The 17812-nt window shown below is 36.2% G+C and overlaps 1 protein-coding gene across 1 annotated transcript in view; it reads right to left on the bottom strand.

Moving 5' to 3' along the window:
* Positions 1 to 15001, bottom strand: part of mpp7b (MAGUK p55 scaffold protein 7b) — a 59459-nt gene extending 44458 nt beyond the window's left edge. Inside the window, exons 1-6 of the mRNA XM_016478167.1 lie at positions 14951 to 15001; positions 12466 to 12525; positions 11913 to 12031; positions 7326 to 7403; positions 1468 to 1548; positions 517 to 657 (exon numbers count right to left, since the gene is read on the bottom strand). Of these exons, the coding sequence (XP_016333653.1) occupies positions 517 to 657; positions 1468 to 1548; positions 7326 to 7403; positions 11913 to 12031; positions 12466 to 12493 (447 nt within the window). The 5' untranslated portion in view covers positions 12494 to 12525; positions 14951 to 15001. The remainder of the gene's footprint in view (positions 1 to 516; positions 658 to 1467; positions 1549 to 7325; positions 7404 to 11912; positions 12032 to 12465; positions 12526 to 14950) is intronic.
* Between the last annotated feature and the right edge of the window lie 2811 nt (positions 15002 to 17812).

The following is a 17812-nucleotide window of genomic DNA, read 5'->3' as shown; positions in this document are numbered from 1 at the left end:
ATGGTTTTGCTCAGAGATGGAAAATATGATTCTGGAGGTAAAGTTGAAGGCAAAACTGATCCAGGTTGCACTTTGATACTCTTTAGTATTATAATCCAAATCTTACCCTTAAAAATGTGTGCCTTATTAGTGTTATGCTGATTACAATCAAAAACAGTTCAGTGAAGTAATCAATTTTAGTTGATTCGGTTGATTTAAATTGATTCCTAATCAATGTCAGTACCTTAATATAAACATGAAGTATAACTCACAGTTTAATTCATGTAAAAAGTTAATCTATGAATGATCTTTTCAAGCAATAGTCTTCAGAAATGAGTTTGTAAATGTATCTTGATGTTGTAAGGCAGACCAATGCACTTTACATTTAAAGCTGAAGCAGATATCTCTAATGGATTGTAGATATGATGACGGTCCATAATGACTTATTAACTGCTGAGTTCCTACTACTACAAACCTGTTTTAACCAACATGGACTATTTTCCTATGTTTTTACTCATTTTATTCAGAGGGACCCACCAGTGGCTCCTGGTTTTTAACCAAGCGAACAATCTTGATTGAATCTTCTTCTTTCTCGATGTAATCGGGCAGTGGGGGCAGAGGAGGCAAACGAGGGTCAAACTCTTTCTGAGACACCATGTCATGCACTGAGAGAAGAGCCTGAAGAGGATAATGAAAACATAGAGGAATTAGGAATTCAGTCAGCCACATTTGTAAGGGATAATGTGTGACGGAATGTTACAAATCACAGTTTTTTTAAACAATAATATGTATAATGAATATGTACATCCGAGTGAAGCATCTTTTTGAATGAGAAAAAAAATGTAGGGCAGGATTGTCCATGCAGCCTTATAATAAAATAAATGCAGCCTTTATAAGTGACTTTCAAAAAAAATAATACATTTTACAGACCACAATCTTTTGAACAGTAGCATATATATAAAAATAAAAATATTTTCAGAAAATCAAAAGGTAAATCAACTGGTCTTTACACTTGGCTTGATAAAGAATCTTTCCACATTGAATATCACCTTACTGAGGCAACCCAGTGTTGCTTTATAAAATGTGAGAGCCAAACAAACGATCCAAGAAGCAACATATCATTAGACCAATCACAAATAAAGCTGTCAAAGCTCTCATGACTGAAACTCCTGAACTCAATAAACTTAATGTGTGGGTCTGGATTTTTACAGGCCTTAAGATGATTTTTAAAAAATGTTTTTATCCAGTTCATGCTTGGAGTCAAATAGTAATGTATATTTTCCATATTTTATCAACTATATATTGTGTCTATCATGACATTTTTGCTAAATACTATTTATGTACTTTGTCTATTGACACCAGCCCACCATAAATGCAGGGATTATTTTATTTGCTTCTGTTTTCAGTCAAGCCTTTATGTCAGTCAAGCCTCTGCCTTTTTTTGTGATTGTCACTAAATCTTGACCTAAATGTACATTCTCTTCTCACCTGTACATGAGGTTTAGAGAGCAGGTATAACAACTCTGTTGTCTCTGGGCTGGCGACTACACAGCGCAGCTCTTCTGCCAACTGGAATGAAAAATAAGAAGAATTAAACATTTAATAATTTCTATACGATATGGTATAACAGACAAAAATCTCTGACCAGCCCATTTGGCTTAGTTTATGCTCCAGGTATCATGAACTGATCTGGTGCCAGTTTGCTTTGGCCATGCTCGGGGGTCTGGTTCAGTCTATCCCAACCCACTTGACAATATTATGCGAATGTTTGCATAGCAGGTCAAAATGCCACAGTACCAGGAGCCCTGGAGAAATAGCTGTTTCTGTTGTGGTTCAGCCAAGGAACAACCAACTTGACTGAATGTGGTTCTGAGTGACACCGGACCTGACATTAAACATGCATTAAATCTCCAAAACTGAAATTTTATACTGAGCTGCGACGTAAGGAAAATGCTTTTAACGGCTTAATGCTCCAAAATGTCCTCCTCATTTTCAGTCCGAGAGAAGATGGAAAGTGATATCACTTTAAAACTACTCTTTGCCTTAATGAAATACAGCATGCACAGTCAAAAGCTGGAGATAATCTTTCTTTTAAGAGTCTCTGCAGAATTGAGTTGATAAAGTCAGAGCTGATTGTTTTTGCAAGGTGTGCAAGGAAGAGGAAAAACTTTAGTTTTATAATAGAAATGTGAATACTGTTGAAGGAAGGTAACTGTAATGAGGAAAGATAGAGGTTGAAGTGTAATCCAACTGTTTTTGTGATGAAAATACTTCACAAAAAGCAAAACATCAATTAACAATTTTTATAGTCAGTATAGTTCTGCTTACCAAAATTATAATTAAATATATTTTAAAATGTCATTTATTCTTGTGTCATCTTCAGTCATTACATCCATTTTCAGTGTCACATGATCATTCAGAAAACCTTCTAATGTATCTATCTGGTACTCAAGAAACATTTATTAGCATTAATATTAGCAATGTTGAAAAGTTTTTTTCTGCTTAGAAGTATGTATTGTAAATTTTTATTTATTTTAAATAAATTCTTACCCCAAACTTGTGAAAGGTATAGTGTATCACATTTTTGGAGGGGGATGTGGAGGGGAGGGGTGATTAAGCATCAAAAACTCTATTATAATAACATATAATTTATAATAAGAAAAAATGTTTCTTCTTGAGCACCAAATCCGGATATCGGGACACCTGACCATTACACCAACAGTGACTTTCCAAATACATAGGAACCTTGTGAAGATTATGAATCTTGCTTTGTACATTGGGGCACAGTGGGGTACACTGAAGCATTGAGTATAACATACGTAAACAATGTATGCGATGTATGTACGCGGATAGGTTGTTTACATTCAGATCAAAGCATAAACAACGTAAACAGCATATCCACATTCGGAGCTGCTGACACAGAACAGCATATGTTGTTTAAGTATGTGATACTCTCAAAAATGGCGCTACAGGGTGGCCAACGAGGAGACGAATTGTTGAATAAAGTCGTTATTTTTGTTTTCTTTGCGCACAAAAAGTATTCTTGTAGCTCCGTAAAGTTACGGTTGAACCACTGATGTCACATGGATTATTTTAATGATCTCCTGGCTATGTTTCTGAGCCTTGATCGTGTAAGGATCCTTACTGTCTATGGGAGGGTCAGAGAGCTCTCGGAATGCATCAAAAATATCTTAATTTGTGTTCCGAAGATGAACGAAGATCTTACAGGTTTGGAACAACATGAGGGTGAGAAATTAATGACAGAATTTTCATTTTTGGGTGAACTATCCCTTTAAGATTTCTTTTTACTGAATGTAAGAGGCTTAACCCAACCCCTGAAAAACAGTCCCATACCATTGTCCACATTTACATCAACGACATCCACTGTGCACTCCTAAGACCATTGTCACCATGTTGCACTTGTGTTGGCCAAGCTGAGAGAGGTTGGTCAAGCTCTGGGGTCCAGGACAGAGACTTGGACTTGGATCCAAGGATGGAGGTAATTGGAACAGTTAGGATACTGTGTAGGTTTTTTTCTTTGGCATTTTTCACTTTACTATGATAGGACAGATCAGAGTTGACAGGAAGGATTGTGGGAGAGAGAGGGGGATCAAGAAAGGTTCTCAAGCCGGGATTCAAACTCGGGATGCCTGTAGCCGCTGTATGTCGGTGCACTACCCTCAAGGCTATCGCCACCGACAGGATACTGTAGTTTTTAATGAATCAATGGTATAAATTGTAGAAGTCGAGGTTGTAGGATTGAGCCAGGAGTTTACTGCTTCTATCTTCCCCTCATCTATTTTGACCCCTTTAGGGCTAAGGTGGTATCCAAAGAACTGATGGGAGCTAATGGAATATACCATTCTCAGCTTTGAGGTCAAGATGGTATTCCCTCAGCTTGGCCAACACAATTGAGACATGGTGACAATGGTCAGTCTCGTTCCGGGAATATACAATGAATGTCATTGATGTAAACCAGGACAAAGCGATGGAGGTACTCCCGGATCACCTCACTCACGAACCCTTGGAATACAGAGGGGGCACTAACCAGGTCATATGGGATGACGCAGTAGTGTAGGGGCCACAAAAGCTGTTTTCCATTCAAATGTATTATCTGAATGAGGTTGTATGTGCTGCAAAGATCAAGCTTCATGAAGATGATAGCTTCACACAACAATTCCAAAGTAGCCAGGATGAGGGGAAGAGGGTACCTGTATTTAACAGTAAGCTTGTTAAGAGACTGGTGATCAATGCAGATACTCTGTCCTTTTTCACCTCAAATAAGAAACTAGATGTTGATGGATGAATGTAGCCCTGGGATAGTGCTTCTTCCAAGTACTCTTCCATGGAGTTCTGTTTGGGAATGACAGTGGATAAATATTTTTCTCTAGGCACTGGTTCACCAGGCAGCAGATCAACAGCGCAGCTCCGTTGTCAGTGAGGTGATAATTGGGAGGCTCACTTGGGGCAGAAGGCTTCCTTGAAGTGAGAAGTACAGGAAGGAGCTTTGACAGACTTTTGTTCGATTGGGCTCTCAATGGAGATGGAATTGACTTCAAGCACAGGCGACTTGGATGGAGGAACTGATGGAAAGCAATAAAACAAACACTGAGGACCCCACTTCAGGACATGTCCAGTAGACCAGGATACTATGGGTGAATGCTTAACGAGCCATGGGTGCTCCAAGATGATGACCGCTGTTGTCTTTTCCAGAACCCGGAGAGTGATGTCTTCCACATGCAAGCAGCCCACCTGCAGTCTTACTGGACCCACACAGTGACAGACAGTGCCACGACTAGGGCCGGATTTAAGCATAGGCATTCTAGGCACGTGCCTGTGCTTGCTCGTCCAGGGGGGGCCCAAACACAATGAAGAGATATATAATATTTCATAGCTATGGCTGCCTCGTGAATTTATCAATAAAATAATTTCGCAGCTGAAAAGCTACATGACATTTCTCAGTAGCGAGGTTCTTGAAGCAGTTCAACTTAAAGATTCGCTATTAGTAGACGCTGCTACTGAATACGGCTGAGAGACGCAGGGACGCAAGTATTCACACGCACTTAATCTCTCTCTCCCTCTCTCTCTCTAATAACTGCTTTAGACTGCATTAATAACTGCGTTAGCCTGCATATCAATGGCTGAAGCCTCTGTTATTAGCTCTAAAATTAGGTTTTGGAATTTGCAATGGAAGGTTTGGGATGAGGTGCGTAAAAAATTAACTAGTTCAACACAAATAATGCACTCCCGAAGCGGTAATGTGGCCACGTTGCCGCGCCTATTAATGGAATGGTCTTTCTCAGTTTTCAAACAAATTAAGAACTACATTTGATTTTTATTGACTGAACGCAAGCGCTTATTACGATAGAAAACACTGTAACGGTTTCCACTGATTAAGAAATATTATTATATTAAATAAAATTATAATATTATTGGGTGGTATAGGCCTATTATATTAATTGGGAAGGGGGGCCCAAAAATTGTATTGCCTATGTCGCGAAAAGAGGTAAATCCGGCCCTGGCCACGACCCAGAGGTTTTCCTATTATTGAGAAGATCTTGTATGAAGATTCACAGGGATTATTCTGGAGGTGGAGGGAGCGACAGAGATTAAGTTGCCGGCTGACCCTGAATCTATAAGAGCAGACACAGATTGAGAGGCATTGGAGACAGCAAGAGTTACAATGGTGGCTAAAGGCTTGGCATGGAGATAACGATAAGTGACAAAACTCACTAAAGGTTGTGGGGGCTTGATAGGACATGTAGATACCACATGTCTACCTACTCCGTAATATAGACAGAGATGAAGGGTACGCCAGCATTGACGCTCTGCCGAGGAGAGAGGGCAAGTGCAAATCTGCATCGGTTTGTGGCCTGGTTCTGGAGAGTCAAACAAAGCTGGCTGGGAATGAAGATCGGAGGTGCAGGTGAGATGTATCATTGAGGCAATCCTTCATCCAGTGAGCCACGTGGATGGACAGCTGAATGAATCATGCAAGCCCACTGGAGTTGTTGTAAGCAGCGTGTTGCAGCCTCAACGCTAGGTACAGTCCTTGTTGGTATGTTGCCAACAATGTTGGCTCATTCCAGTCATTGGCAGCTGTGAGGGTCCAGAACTTTAAAGCATAATCTATAATTGAGGTTTTCCTTGACGTAACTGATAGAGTTGTTCACTGACTTAAGTATCACCAACAGGATCTCCAAAAACCCCACAGTAATGGGATATGAAGTTCTGAAGTGACTGAGTGGCAGGACCAGCTTGATTCCATATCGTTTCTGCCCATTTGAGAGCTCTTCATCAATAAGGTTCGAGGGTGCGGTGCCTGCAGGGTTCATGGTGGGTTGTGGTCTGGCCTTCTGTCACAGAACACCAAACACGGTAGACAAAATGTTAGGAACCCAATCGCAGGTATTTATTGCACAGTTAAAGAATAATGACAGCTAAGTAAATGAGCAGAGATAGAGATATTGCAGAGATAGAGCAGCAATACTAATAATGATGTCTTTCGTAGGATATCAGAGCAGCACATTACACAGGGGAGCAGAAGAGACAAATACATACACAAGGGAGTACTTATGCAGATGTAGGAGATCGCTGGAGATTGCTGGAGTTAACGTTGGAAACCACTGGAGACAACACAGGAGATATTGTTGTCTGGCTACTAGTTTCTCTCTGCAGCTGTCCAAACTCAATATTTGAGCGAAGTAAACAGAAATTATTATTGTTCACGTTCACAATAGTACACATATAATGACATATAATAATATAAATTATATAAAACAAATAATCTGTATTAAAACCTGAGCTTTTTATCAAATCTTTCTTTACTTCCTGAAACAAGCCGCTGACCAGTATGACGTAGCAATATTGGCTCAACCAGTGGTGTGAATTTAGGACAGGGCTATTTATTTCTTTGACCAATGCAGATGACAGGGTTTTTCGGGAAGCTTGTTTGAAACAATAATTATTTTTTAACTAATTTCCAGTTTGTCATGCTGGTGGTGTAGAAATTATACACTGCCGTTTTAAAGAGCTTAGGGAAAATTGGGTCATGCTGGGCATTGACACACAAAAATGCAATTTTGGCCTTGAGTATAAATAGGTACGGCCAGATTAAAAAAATAATAATAATACAAAAAGCAATAAATAAATGAGTGTCTGTGAAGCTGCACATGTATTTATGTGACACTGGGGTGTTCACAAGTAATCCCTTCCAGTACACTTCAAACTGACAACACTAAACAGACTAAAGGTCCTGCAACTGAATCCCGTCCCAGCTCTGCTGGATTGTCTGATCACTCTGGTCTGGAGACAAAAACCACTAGATGCCCCAGAGGAGAACTTACGTCCTGAGCCAGGCCCTGTGTGCTTTCCAACAGTGGAGCAGGCCGCTGGACTCTGTACTTCTGCAGCCTGTCATAGACCTGTGAGGAGAAGAGAAGTGGCATTAGACTGCCGTCCGATGCCCAGAGGTTTACTGTTCACCCTGTTGACCCTCACCCCTGAAATTCATCTATAGTAGCAAAATGTTTCTCTGTATTAGGTGAGTGATATATCACTCAATCTGATAAGCAGAAGTAACCGAAGTGTAATATATCAGTCAAATCTATGCAGTAACATTAAAAAAAATCATGGCATTTTGTGTGTTTATTGTTTATCTGTCTGTTCATCCACTGTATGGTGCAGGCAATGCTAAAGCTATTAGAATATCAGCCAAGAAAGATGTAATCATATTTATGGCCCTCACACAGCTAAAAGAGCTCATAAAGATGGACATGTTTCATAACAGTATTGAGTAAAACAATTTTACATTTTTTAAAAGATGATGTCACACACTTTAACCAGATACATTTTGGCTTGTAGGTTTGGGGCCACATTCTCTGTTAACACTGTAGTTACAAAGTTACTTATAGTTAATAGAATGTCTAAAGTGGACTATCGAAATAAAGTGTAACCCAAAACTGCACATAAAGCATCTTAACAGACTTGCTATCTATGTTTCTTGCTGTTTCTTAATGCAAATCAATGTGTCAAAGATCACACCTTACGTATAGGAAGCCAACAAATAATCTAAATACATATGTTTAAATAAATATATTAAATATTTATTTCCACAATAAGGGAATTGCCATTTTGTGAACTCGATATACAAAATCACAATTTTATGATGATGTATATTCTGACTTAGACTGCATATTTATTTCAAATTCTTATGGTACATTTCTTGTAAAGTTTCTTCTTGTTTGAAAATGGCAGTGTAATTGCTTATTTTCCAACACAAGTATAAGAGCTCTGATTTCCTTTACAGTCATATGGCAAAAAAGCAAAAACTTTCTCTTTGTGCATACTTAGTATAATCCTTTAGTTGCATGTTTGTGTTCGCTGCTGAGATGGACTCTGACATTAGTTGTTGTGTGGTGAGAATTGGTATATCAATTTAAGACATTTCGGACTCATGCTGAAATGTCTGGCACATAAAGTAAATTCATAGCTTGCCTCTGGAGATATGCTTGTCGATGTGACAAACACTTTTCTTTTTAATAGCCCCTCAACAGGTGTGTGTGGGGGAAGTTTCAAGCAGCAGTTTACTACGGTTTCACATACTATAATTCGCATAAAACTATATAATTATTTTATAATTATTGCATGTAGGTTTCTATGACCTCATTTTAATTTAAAACTACATGAAATATTTGTATTTATTAATTTTTCATAAAATGAACTATAATGAAGGTAAAAAGATGATTAAATTACAGTACATGAAACACACTTTCCTATATGTGCATACATACACAAGCATTTCAAAAGTATGGTTTTAGCTAAATGTTTAAATTTTTTTGAAAGAAAATCTTATGTTCACCAAGGCTGCATTTATTTGACCAAAAATACAATAAAACCAGAATGTGAAACTTTATTATAATTTAAGATTAATACAGCGTTGCCATGATTTTATAGATCTTCCTTTTAACAAATTGATATCAATCCTTAAATCCCAAGATCTACCTTTTAATCTGTTTTTTTTTAGTTAATGCATGAATAAAAGCTCACTAGACATTATAGTTCTCCTCCTGTGCAATAATAAGCTTTGCGTTTTGTTACTTTCGATAATAATCAAAATGTCATCTTTCAAAATCTCCATTATATCAGGAAATTCAAGCAATAAATGTCATTTTGACACTATTTGATATGATGTCATAGCTATACAGGTGACTCAATTCAAGAGCTTGAGTGAACGCGCTCATCTCTTCCTCTTTACTACTAGTTACAGTACGAAATAAACATGACCGCATATATATCCGTATATGTTACCTGTTACTAGGGGTGTAATGATTCACTCGTTTTCTCGATGCATCGATTAGAAACCCTGATGATGCATTTGCATCGATTATGAATCATTGTCCTGAATCGTTGATTTCGGCCATTAATCGTTTTAAAACACTAAGAATCGAATTTCTATAGAGATTCAGTGCTTCAAAATGTATACACATTAAATTACTACAAGCACGAATTAATGGAGACCTTGAACAGTGTAGTTCGTGCACTCACATCTCTCCTTCACGCCGATGCGCTCACACCGACACCTTTTCTGACCAGCCAAATTGAGCCCATGTGTGATCTGTCCTTAGTACTCGTGGCCAGTACTGCTAAAGTAAAATAGTTGTACTTAGTAAAGCAGTTTTACTTTTCTGTAATTTTTCAATGGCTCTCAGTCATACCATTGGCATGACCTGAGCAATTGAAGGCTGCACATTTGGACGGAGCAAAAACAATGTAAGTGTCTAAAAGCATACGCACATTGAATGATAAATAACAATAAATCATTCAAATTACAAGTACACTTACATATTTAAGTGCTTAATAAAAATACCCTGCAATTGGTATACCAAACTGGTAAACTTAAAGTCTGCTAAATTGGAACAACTAATTTTGCACTTAATGCGATCCTTTCTTAGCATTCAAAGAGAAACATCCAGCAGGAGCACTGAACACCTCACAGATCCATGTGACTAATGAAACAGAGCACCCAACAGTCCAGCTGAACTGTATTTGGGTTTTTATCACAGTCTCCCCTTCCCCTTCCCCTTACCCTTCCCCTTCCCCTTCAACCTCTCCTCCCTTTCTCTTCGCTTCCCCCTCTCTCCGTGTCGCAGACAGCATGTGCTGGATTCATTAGACCCGTCTGCCAGCAAATGATGATGCTGGGTGTTCACTTGCTGCAGTGTTTGGATAACTCAGCTTTCAAAAGATTTCATTCTAAAGTGTGCCCGATGCACATAATTAAAACAGAGTGAGTCAATGAGTGAATGATTAACCCTCTGGTGGTCTCTGGTCATTTTAAACCGAAAAACTGTATGTTTGGATGTACCATCCGAATGGTATGAAACTTGGTGACTTTTGTACCTATGATATCTAATAAAAACAGTGGACATGACAAAAAACTTCTAAATGGTCTTTAACAAATTGTCACACTTGTAATCTTTATAGTCAAAAATAACTGGGAAAAAAAAACAGAAATTTGTTGTTGTTGTTACAATGCACAAATCACCCACAGTTAAAAAAAAATCTTTAATGTCTAAATATACAGTATATCCAAATGCAAAATCTAATAAAATTAATTAATATGTCTGAAAATACTCTCAGAAGCAACTAGGGAATACACAACCCCATGTAAGTGAGGAATACCAGAGGGTTAGGAAGTGAATGACTGAACAAATGTGTGATTGAAATGAGTTATTGAAGTGAGTATTCACTCAATGAAAGAAGGAAGGAACTGAAATATGAAAACGTTTCCCAGTCACCAAAAACAAACAAACAAACAAACAAGAAGAACAACAAAACATTAAAGCTATCCCATCACTTTGTCACTTTTTCCATTTAACATTGTGAAAGGCTCACTCTACTTTGGCCCTTCAAAAACATACAGTAAATCTTTTCAAACTACTGGAAGAAACACTTTGTATCTCTAAACTATTTGTGTATTTTGACCTAGATGCTGTTACATCCCACAACCTCATCATCTGCAGAAAGAAACTGCCACTCAAAATAAACACATGATGGACTTAAAGGCATTATAGAATGGAACTTGACTGGATATTAATGGAATTTGATTGCATAATTTTCATTGCATCTATTTTGCCTTTTTTTTTCTTTAGCAAAACACTAATTGAGGCTACAATTTATTATAAGACCAGATACATGGTTAAAAATATTATTAAATTATCATTTATTTATAATAAATTAAAATACTTATTTATGACACTTTGAAGGTCCTATAGCACTTTCAAAGCATGATTCTTTATCAAACCTTATAAGAAGGGTTCTGTTTAACACCAAAAAGTGTTCTACTATTGTTACAAGCCAAAGAACCCTAATCTGGTACCATTTAGAACCATTTCTTTTAAGAGTGATGACTCGATGGAATTCCAGTCTGAAGCTAAACAATCAGATTTTGTGTCCATCATGCACTACAGTTTTCCAAGAAATCTGTCAACTCTAACTGCTCATAATCTGCAAAATGACTTTGACTTTCTGCAGCTAGCTTTGACTCATCCAAGGTGCAAACCAGGGCACAAATCTTCAAAATCATGTAGTGTATTCCAGCCTGAAGTCAGTGAATGCAAAAATTAGTGATTGGGTGAATAAATGAATGAATGTATGGGTGAGTGAGTGTCTGATCAAGACAGTGAGTGTATGAATGAGTCAGTGAGTCACAGAATGAATGAATGAATGAATGAATGAATGAATGAATGAATGAATGAATGAATGAATGAAGAGTGATTGTGTAAATGTGCAGGTGCACCTTCTTATGGTCAAGCCAGCAACTTGATCTAAATAATTTCACCCAATTCAAGTCATAGCCCTGGCAAACAGCAGTCACTAAAGTGGGCTAACAACACTCATATACTGGATGCTGCTAAAATAAAAAGTCTGACCTTAATAAGCAGATGCAGAGTATTGCCCATGAGCATGTCCTGTAGAAAAGTGCTGTCCTCTGAGGTGTCCATATGAGACTCCAGCCCGTAAAGCAAAGAGGCCAGCAACCTACACACACCTAAAGATGAGAGGAATATGACAAACATTCTAATAGTCTCTAATAGACCCTGAATTATTCATTTCTATTCTTATACTGTACATTTTCTTTCATTTAAGTGACATGTAAATGTAGGACATTAATGATTTGTTTCATTCACATATTGCCCTCTACTCTCGCCCTCTATAGTGAAACTAAAATGGAATGCTTAAACGCAGATCCAGATATAACTGCTTTTTACTTACCTTATTATTAACCTACATTTTAGGAGAGGTGCACCAGACTTGAAACTGAGAGCTTTCAAATGAGACACAAAATACAAACTGACACCACAAACCTTTCATACAACCTCTGAAATAATGCCGTAGAGTAACCACATTCCACAGACTCAAGCCTGCAGCCAAAGTATACACAAGTACCAAACTACATTCATGACCCTTAAACATCCTGCTCACCTCCTGGTCCAGATGATCGGTTTATCATGATGATATACAGAAAGACAACAGATAAAGGCCCTGCTTATGAAGAAAAAAATAAAGAATAATCAATTAATATTCAATGCAAAAGATTGATATTGGTATTATTTCATTGTCATATACACTACCATTTGAGGTCAAGAATTTTTTAAAGAAATTAATACTTTCATTTAGCAAGAAGGATGCATTATGTTGATCAAAAGTAACGATAAAGACACGTTACAAAGAAAAAAAAAAATCTATTTCAAATAATCACTGTTCTTGTGAACTTTCTCTTCATCGCAGAATTATGAAAAATAAAATCCAGAAAGATATTAAGCAGTACTGTTTTCAGCATTGCTAAATAAAAATAAGAAATGTTTTGTGAGCACCAAATAAGCATATTAAAATAATATCTGAAGGATTATGTGACACTGGAATAATGGCTGCTGAAAATTCAGCTTTGCCAATTAGTCTATTTTTGTGTATATGAGTGTGTTAACTTGTGTGTGTCTGCAGTTAATGCCGGCAGTGTTACGGGCTCTGAAAGGTCGGGCGGCGCGGGTCTGTCTGACCCAGGAGCTCAACCTGCACGTGCTGCAGAACAGGGCCGTTCTAGACGACCAACAGTTTGACTACATCATCCGCATGATGAACTGCACCCTGCAGGTAAAACACAGGAATGTTTTCTTTCAAGGAATCAGATACCGAGTGTTTACCGGTGTTTCTCGGATTGTAGTGCTGCAATAAGGAAGGGGAAAATATGTTGTTTTGGTTTCGTCTATGATTGTTGTTGATTATGTTATCATCATTTACCTCCATAAATTGTGTTATTCAAATGTTTTGATGTCTGTGTATGAAATCCGCTTCTATTTTTATCTTCAGGACTGCTCACATATGGATGAACATGGTATTGCTTCTGCACTGCTGCCATTGGTCACCGCCTTCTGTCGGGTGAGTGAAGATGTGAATGAGTATTTGTAGGTGTACTATATTTTGTTTTTCTAGAAGCGCAAGAGGTAAGTTAAAGTAAGACATCAGCAGCATTTCCTAGAAGAACGGGGAATCAGTAAGAGACAAGAAGATGAAGAAGAGAGAGAACCTCAAATAGAGGAGAATTTGTTATTGCAACTAAATATGTTAACTAACTAGTTCATAGAAAAAGTAGCTTGGATTGCAGATTAATTATGTAAAAAACACACACACACACACACACACACACATATAAATAAAATGTTATTATGTTGCAGTATTGGGGTTGTTGCTTAGCTTTAAGCTAATTGGAGCTTAAATAAAATAATTTCAATTCAAATAAATATTTCATGTACATTTATTTATTTATTTGGTAGATAGCCATATAATAAGTGAGATAATGTTCCCATCATATTTTGTGATAATGACTGGCTAAGTGGACATATTTTACCGATTTGAGAAGTTAAATTATGAGTGATGAATGCATGTCTGTTCTAATAAAAGTGCTGGATAAAAGGTGGATTTTTCTCTGACTTGAGCATGTGAGTTTACAGCATCTGTTTTGTGTGTGTTTCAGAAACTGGGTGGAGGCATCACTCAGTTCGCTTACAGCTGCGTTCAGGAGCACATGGTGTGGACGAACATGCAGTTCTGGGAGGCCATGTTTTACAGTGATGTTCAGAAACACATCCGGGCCCTGTACCTGGAGAACGGCGAGGAGGGAGACACATCCGGCCCTGTGAGTTATTTTATTTTATTTTATTTTATTTTAAGCATATTGGAAAGATTTCTGAAGGATCATGTGACACTGAAGATGGGAATAATGATGCTTAAAATTCAGCTTTGATCACAGGAATAGATTACATTTTAAAATATATTAAAATAGAAAACTTATTTTAAGTTGTAGTATATTTCACATTTCACTATTTTTTTGCTGTATTTTTGATCAAATAACTAATATAACTATTATATTATTAAAGATTGCAGAACATTATATTTCACTATTTTTTTGCTGTATTTTTGATCAAATAACTAATATAACTATTATATTATTATAATTGGAAGATTGCAGATTGTTCCTTTGCTGTAAATATAATTTTTAAATTAAAAATAATTATTTTGCATTTCCTGTCTCAAAAAAGTTGTATTGTAATGTAATGTTATTATTTACGTCTGCTCATATAAACAGTTTGTTTTGTGAAATCATTCATATATAATATATCATTCATATATACCAAATCACTAACTGTCAATATGGTCAAACTGCAATAGCACACTGTTCTTTTTGTTGTATCAATACAAATTGGTTCACTTGGTACTGGATTAAGAATGTCAGTGTGACCCAACTTGTATGATAAAACTTAACTAGTACGTGGTCTGCATTTATAGTAGGATAACTTATCATTTTTCAAGCATCTCTCATAAGACCCTATAAACATTAAAAAGGGGGGCTATGACTGACACGAAACTCTTATTTGTATCAGAAATCAAACTTTGTTATTCTACAGCTTACCTGGCCTGCAGAATGAGGTTCCAGTAATGGTCTTGTCTGGTAGTTCACTTCTAAACTCTGCATGAAGTGTGACAGAGGCTCACTCACAAACTATCAGGCAGATTGATCATCATCAATAATGACCTAAATAGAACAGACAAGCAGACACACTCAATAAAGCAGCACAGCATTTGACCTCTTTAGCTCCAATATAGCACAAATAAACCTCAGCCTTCTGCAACAGTGAAACAGACACATTAAAAATCAACTACATTTATTTACTGACCTAACTGACTACTGACTATTTTAAATAAATAGTTGATAAAATGGCCTTGTAGCCCCTTGCAGTCCAGTTATAGAAGAAATCAAAGGACACCAGAGATGTCTCTCTTGTGCTGGACTAGTTTGCAACTAATGAAATTTAACAAATAAACTAACAATAAAAATTTTATTTTTCTACTTATGTAAACTAATATTAGTATAAATATTAGCTTACCAATAATTATGTTGATAAGTCACCAACTGAAAATATCATGCAATGCTTAAACACGCTATATTTATTTATTTAAGATAATTTGGGTAGAATTTAGATTTTAGGTAATTTCTTATAAAACAATCATTGCACATCTTCAAAATGTATACAATGGGGCAACAGGCACAAGGCTGCACACCTTAATGATATGCTTTTCAGTGCTCCCACACTGTATGACTGCAGAGAAAAAAAATGATATTTTTATTCAACATTGATGGAGCAACTTTCGTGTGGAAAAGAAATCATAAAAGCATGTTTTGTTTAAAAACATATACATGTATCTAAATGTGGTGAGGGGGGCCTCTTATTTCAAGATAAAATAGTAAATAAAATAATAGACAACATAGTATTGATAAATAGCTAAAATAATATATTTAGTAAAATATCTCAGTCAATACTTGTTTAAAACAATCACTCCAGCAAAGTCTGTAACATTTTCTGTTTATTTTGGTAGATAAAATAATATAATAAATAAAATAAAATAATAAATACATTTTTATAATGATAACATTTGTATAATAATAATAATAATAATAATAAACTTTTTACACTGCTTGAAGGTCGTCTCATAATCATTTTATACCAACAATAAATATGCTTTTTTTTGTAACATCATATGATAAACATAATATTTTCAAATTAATTAGAAATATTGTGAGTATCTCCAAGGTGGATACCCAACATAATAAATGATATTGACTATTTGATTCTAAACATTTACTGTCAACAAACGGAATAGTCAGCCACGCTACTTTTTTTATCACGTCAATTACTGGTTCATTTAGCACCAACAATACTCCAGATACCTCAGTTATTATATTCTTTAGAGTATTTCAATATTCTTCAGTTATTGAAAAAGCATAGCATAAAATAATATCCTAAGTGGTAACAGGGATCCAAAAATACTATCATAATAGGCAGTGTTGGGGAAAGTTACTTTTAAAAGTAATGCATTATTGTTTTTAATATAAGAAGTTCTATTTGTAGCAAATGTAAAAGCCCTTTCACACCAAAAAGTGTAATGAATAAACCTCAGGCTGAAGCAAAAGTAAATTCAAGTCTGTACAGTAGAACGCAGGAGAAGAAACACTCTTCAGCAATAAAAAAAAACAAAGCACAATTGTTAGTATATCTAAAGTCATCTTTGCTTATTAGTATGGTTGAACTGGATCATCAAAGGTCAGCAGCAAAGACATCAGTTAATAAAATGGGATTAGATACATTTGTGTTATTTAACATTTAATTATTGCAGGTTTGCGTCATATTCTGAGTTTTAATTCATTTTGATGAATACTAAATCTGTTTTTTGTGAGTGGGATGAATTAATGCACATTCACATTTAGTCTAGAACTACAGTAACATCATGTTCACACAGCGCACACAACGCCTCTGTACTCCCGATTTCTCCCAATATGGGGACAGGAGAGCTGTCAGTCAATAAATGGGAAAAAGTCACTGGCATTACTTATTTGAAAAAGTAACTCGGATATTTTCTTGTAAATTAAAAAAGTAATGCGTTACTTTACTAGTTACTTTAAAAAAGTAATCTGATTACGTAACTCGCATTACTTGTAATGAGTTACCCCCAACACTGATAATAGGCCCCATTTTAAACATGTCAATGCCTTTAAAAACAACAACAACAACAACAACAACAATTTCAAAGAAGACATAAAACAAACAAATTCAACTATAAACAAGATAAACAATTGAGGAATTTAAACATTTTTGCTTATGTCAAAAAATGTTTTGCCAGCAATATAAATAAATGAACAATTTATTCATCCTTTGTTAATTTTGTTTTCATAATAAACAATAATGTCCTTTAATGTAAAAAGTAATTAACCTTTACTAAATTAAAAATACATTCTGCTAATTCCATCCAAAAGTTTTGGACAATTTTACATTAAAAAAATAAATAAATTGTGCGAGTAGCAAATTTTCCAAGCTAATAAAGCTTGCTGGTGGAATTTGGACAATTTAGGAGCGAGTTTAGAAATATTAAAGTCACACGTTAACAGAAATTCTGAGCCACCAAACTTAAACGCACAATCAACATTGCGCCGATGCCCGCGATCGCGTCAAAGACCAGTCAGCCACAGATATTTAGAAAAGGGGTGGTTTGGTGCCATCTAGTGGTTTAAAGAATAATAATATCAAATGCGCCTTTATGCTCCGTTTTAGCCCTGTTGTATCAGAAGAGCGTACCCCAGTCGAGTTTACTTTCATTATGAAGTCCTAAACTACATTACGTATACACTGTATAAACATTGTGCATATAAACTCTATCCTTACACTATTGAACCTTCTAGCCCATCTATGGAGAAACTGAAATACTGTACACAGAGATC

The sequence above is a fragment of the Sinocyclocheilus anshuiensis genome, unplaced genomic scaffold (genome assembly GCF_001515605.1).
Source record: "Sinocyclocheilus anshuiensis isolate Anshui unplaced genomic scaffold, SAMN03320099.WGS_v1.1 scaffold436, whole genome shotgun sequence".
NCBI lineage: Eukaryota > Metazoa > Chordata > Actinopteri > Cypriniformes > Cyprinidae > Sinocyclocheilus > Sinocyclocheilus anshuiensis.
Note: the sequence above shows the minus strand (reverse complement) of the source record. Positions and strands in the feature narration are given on the sequence as shown.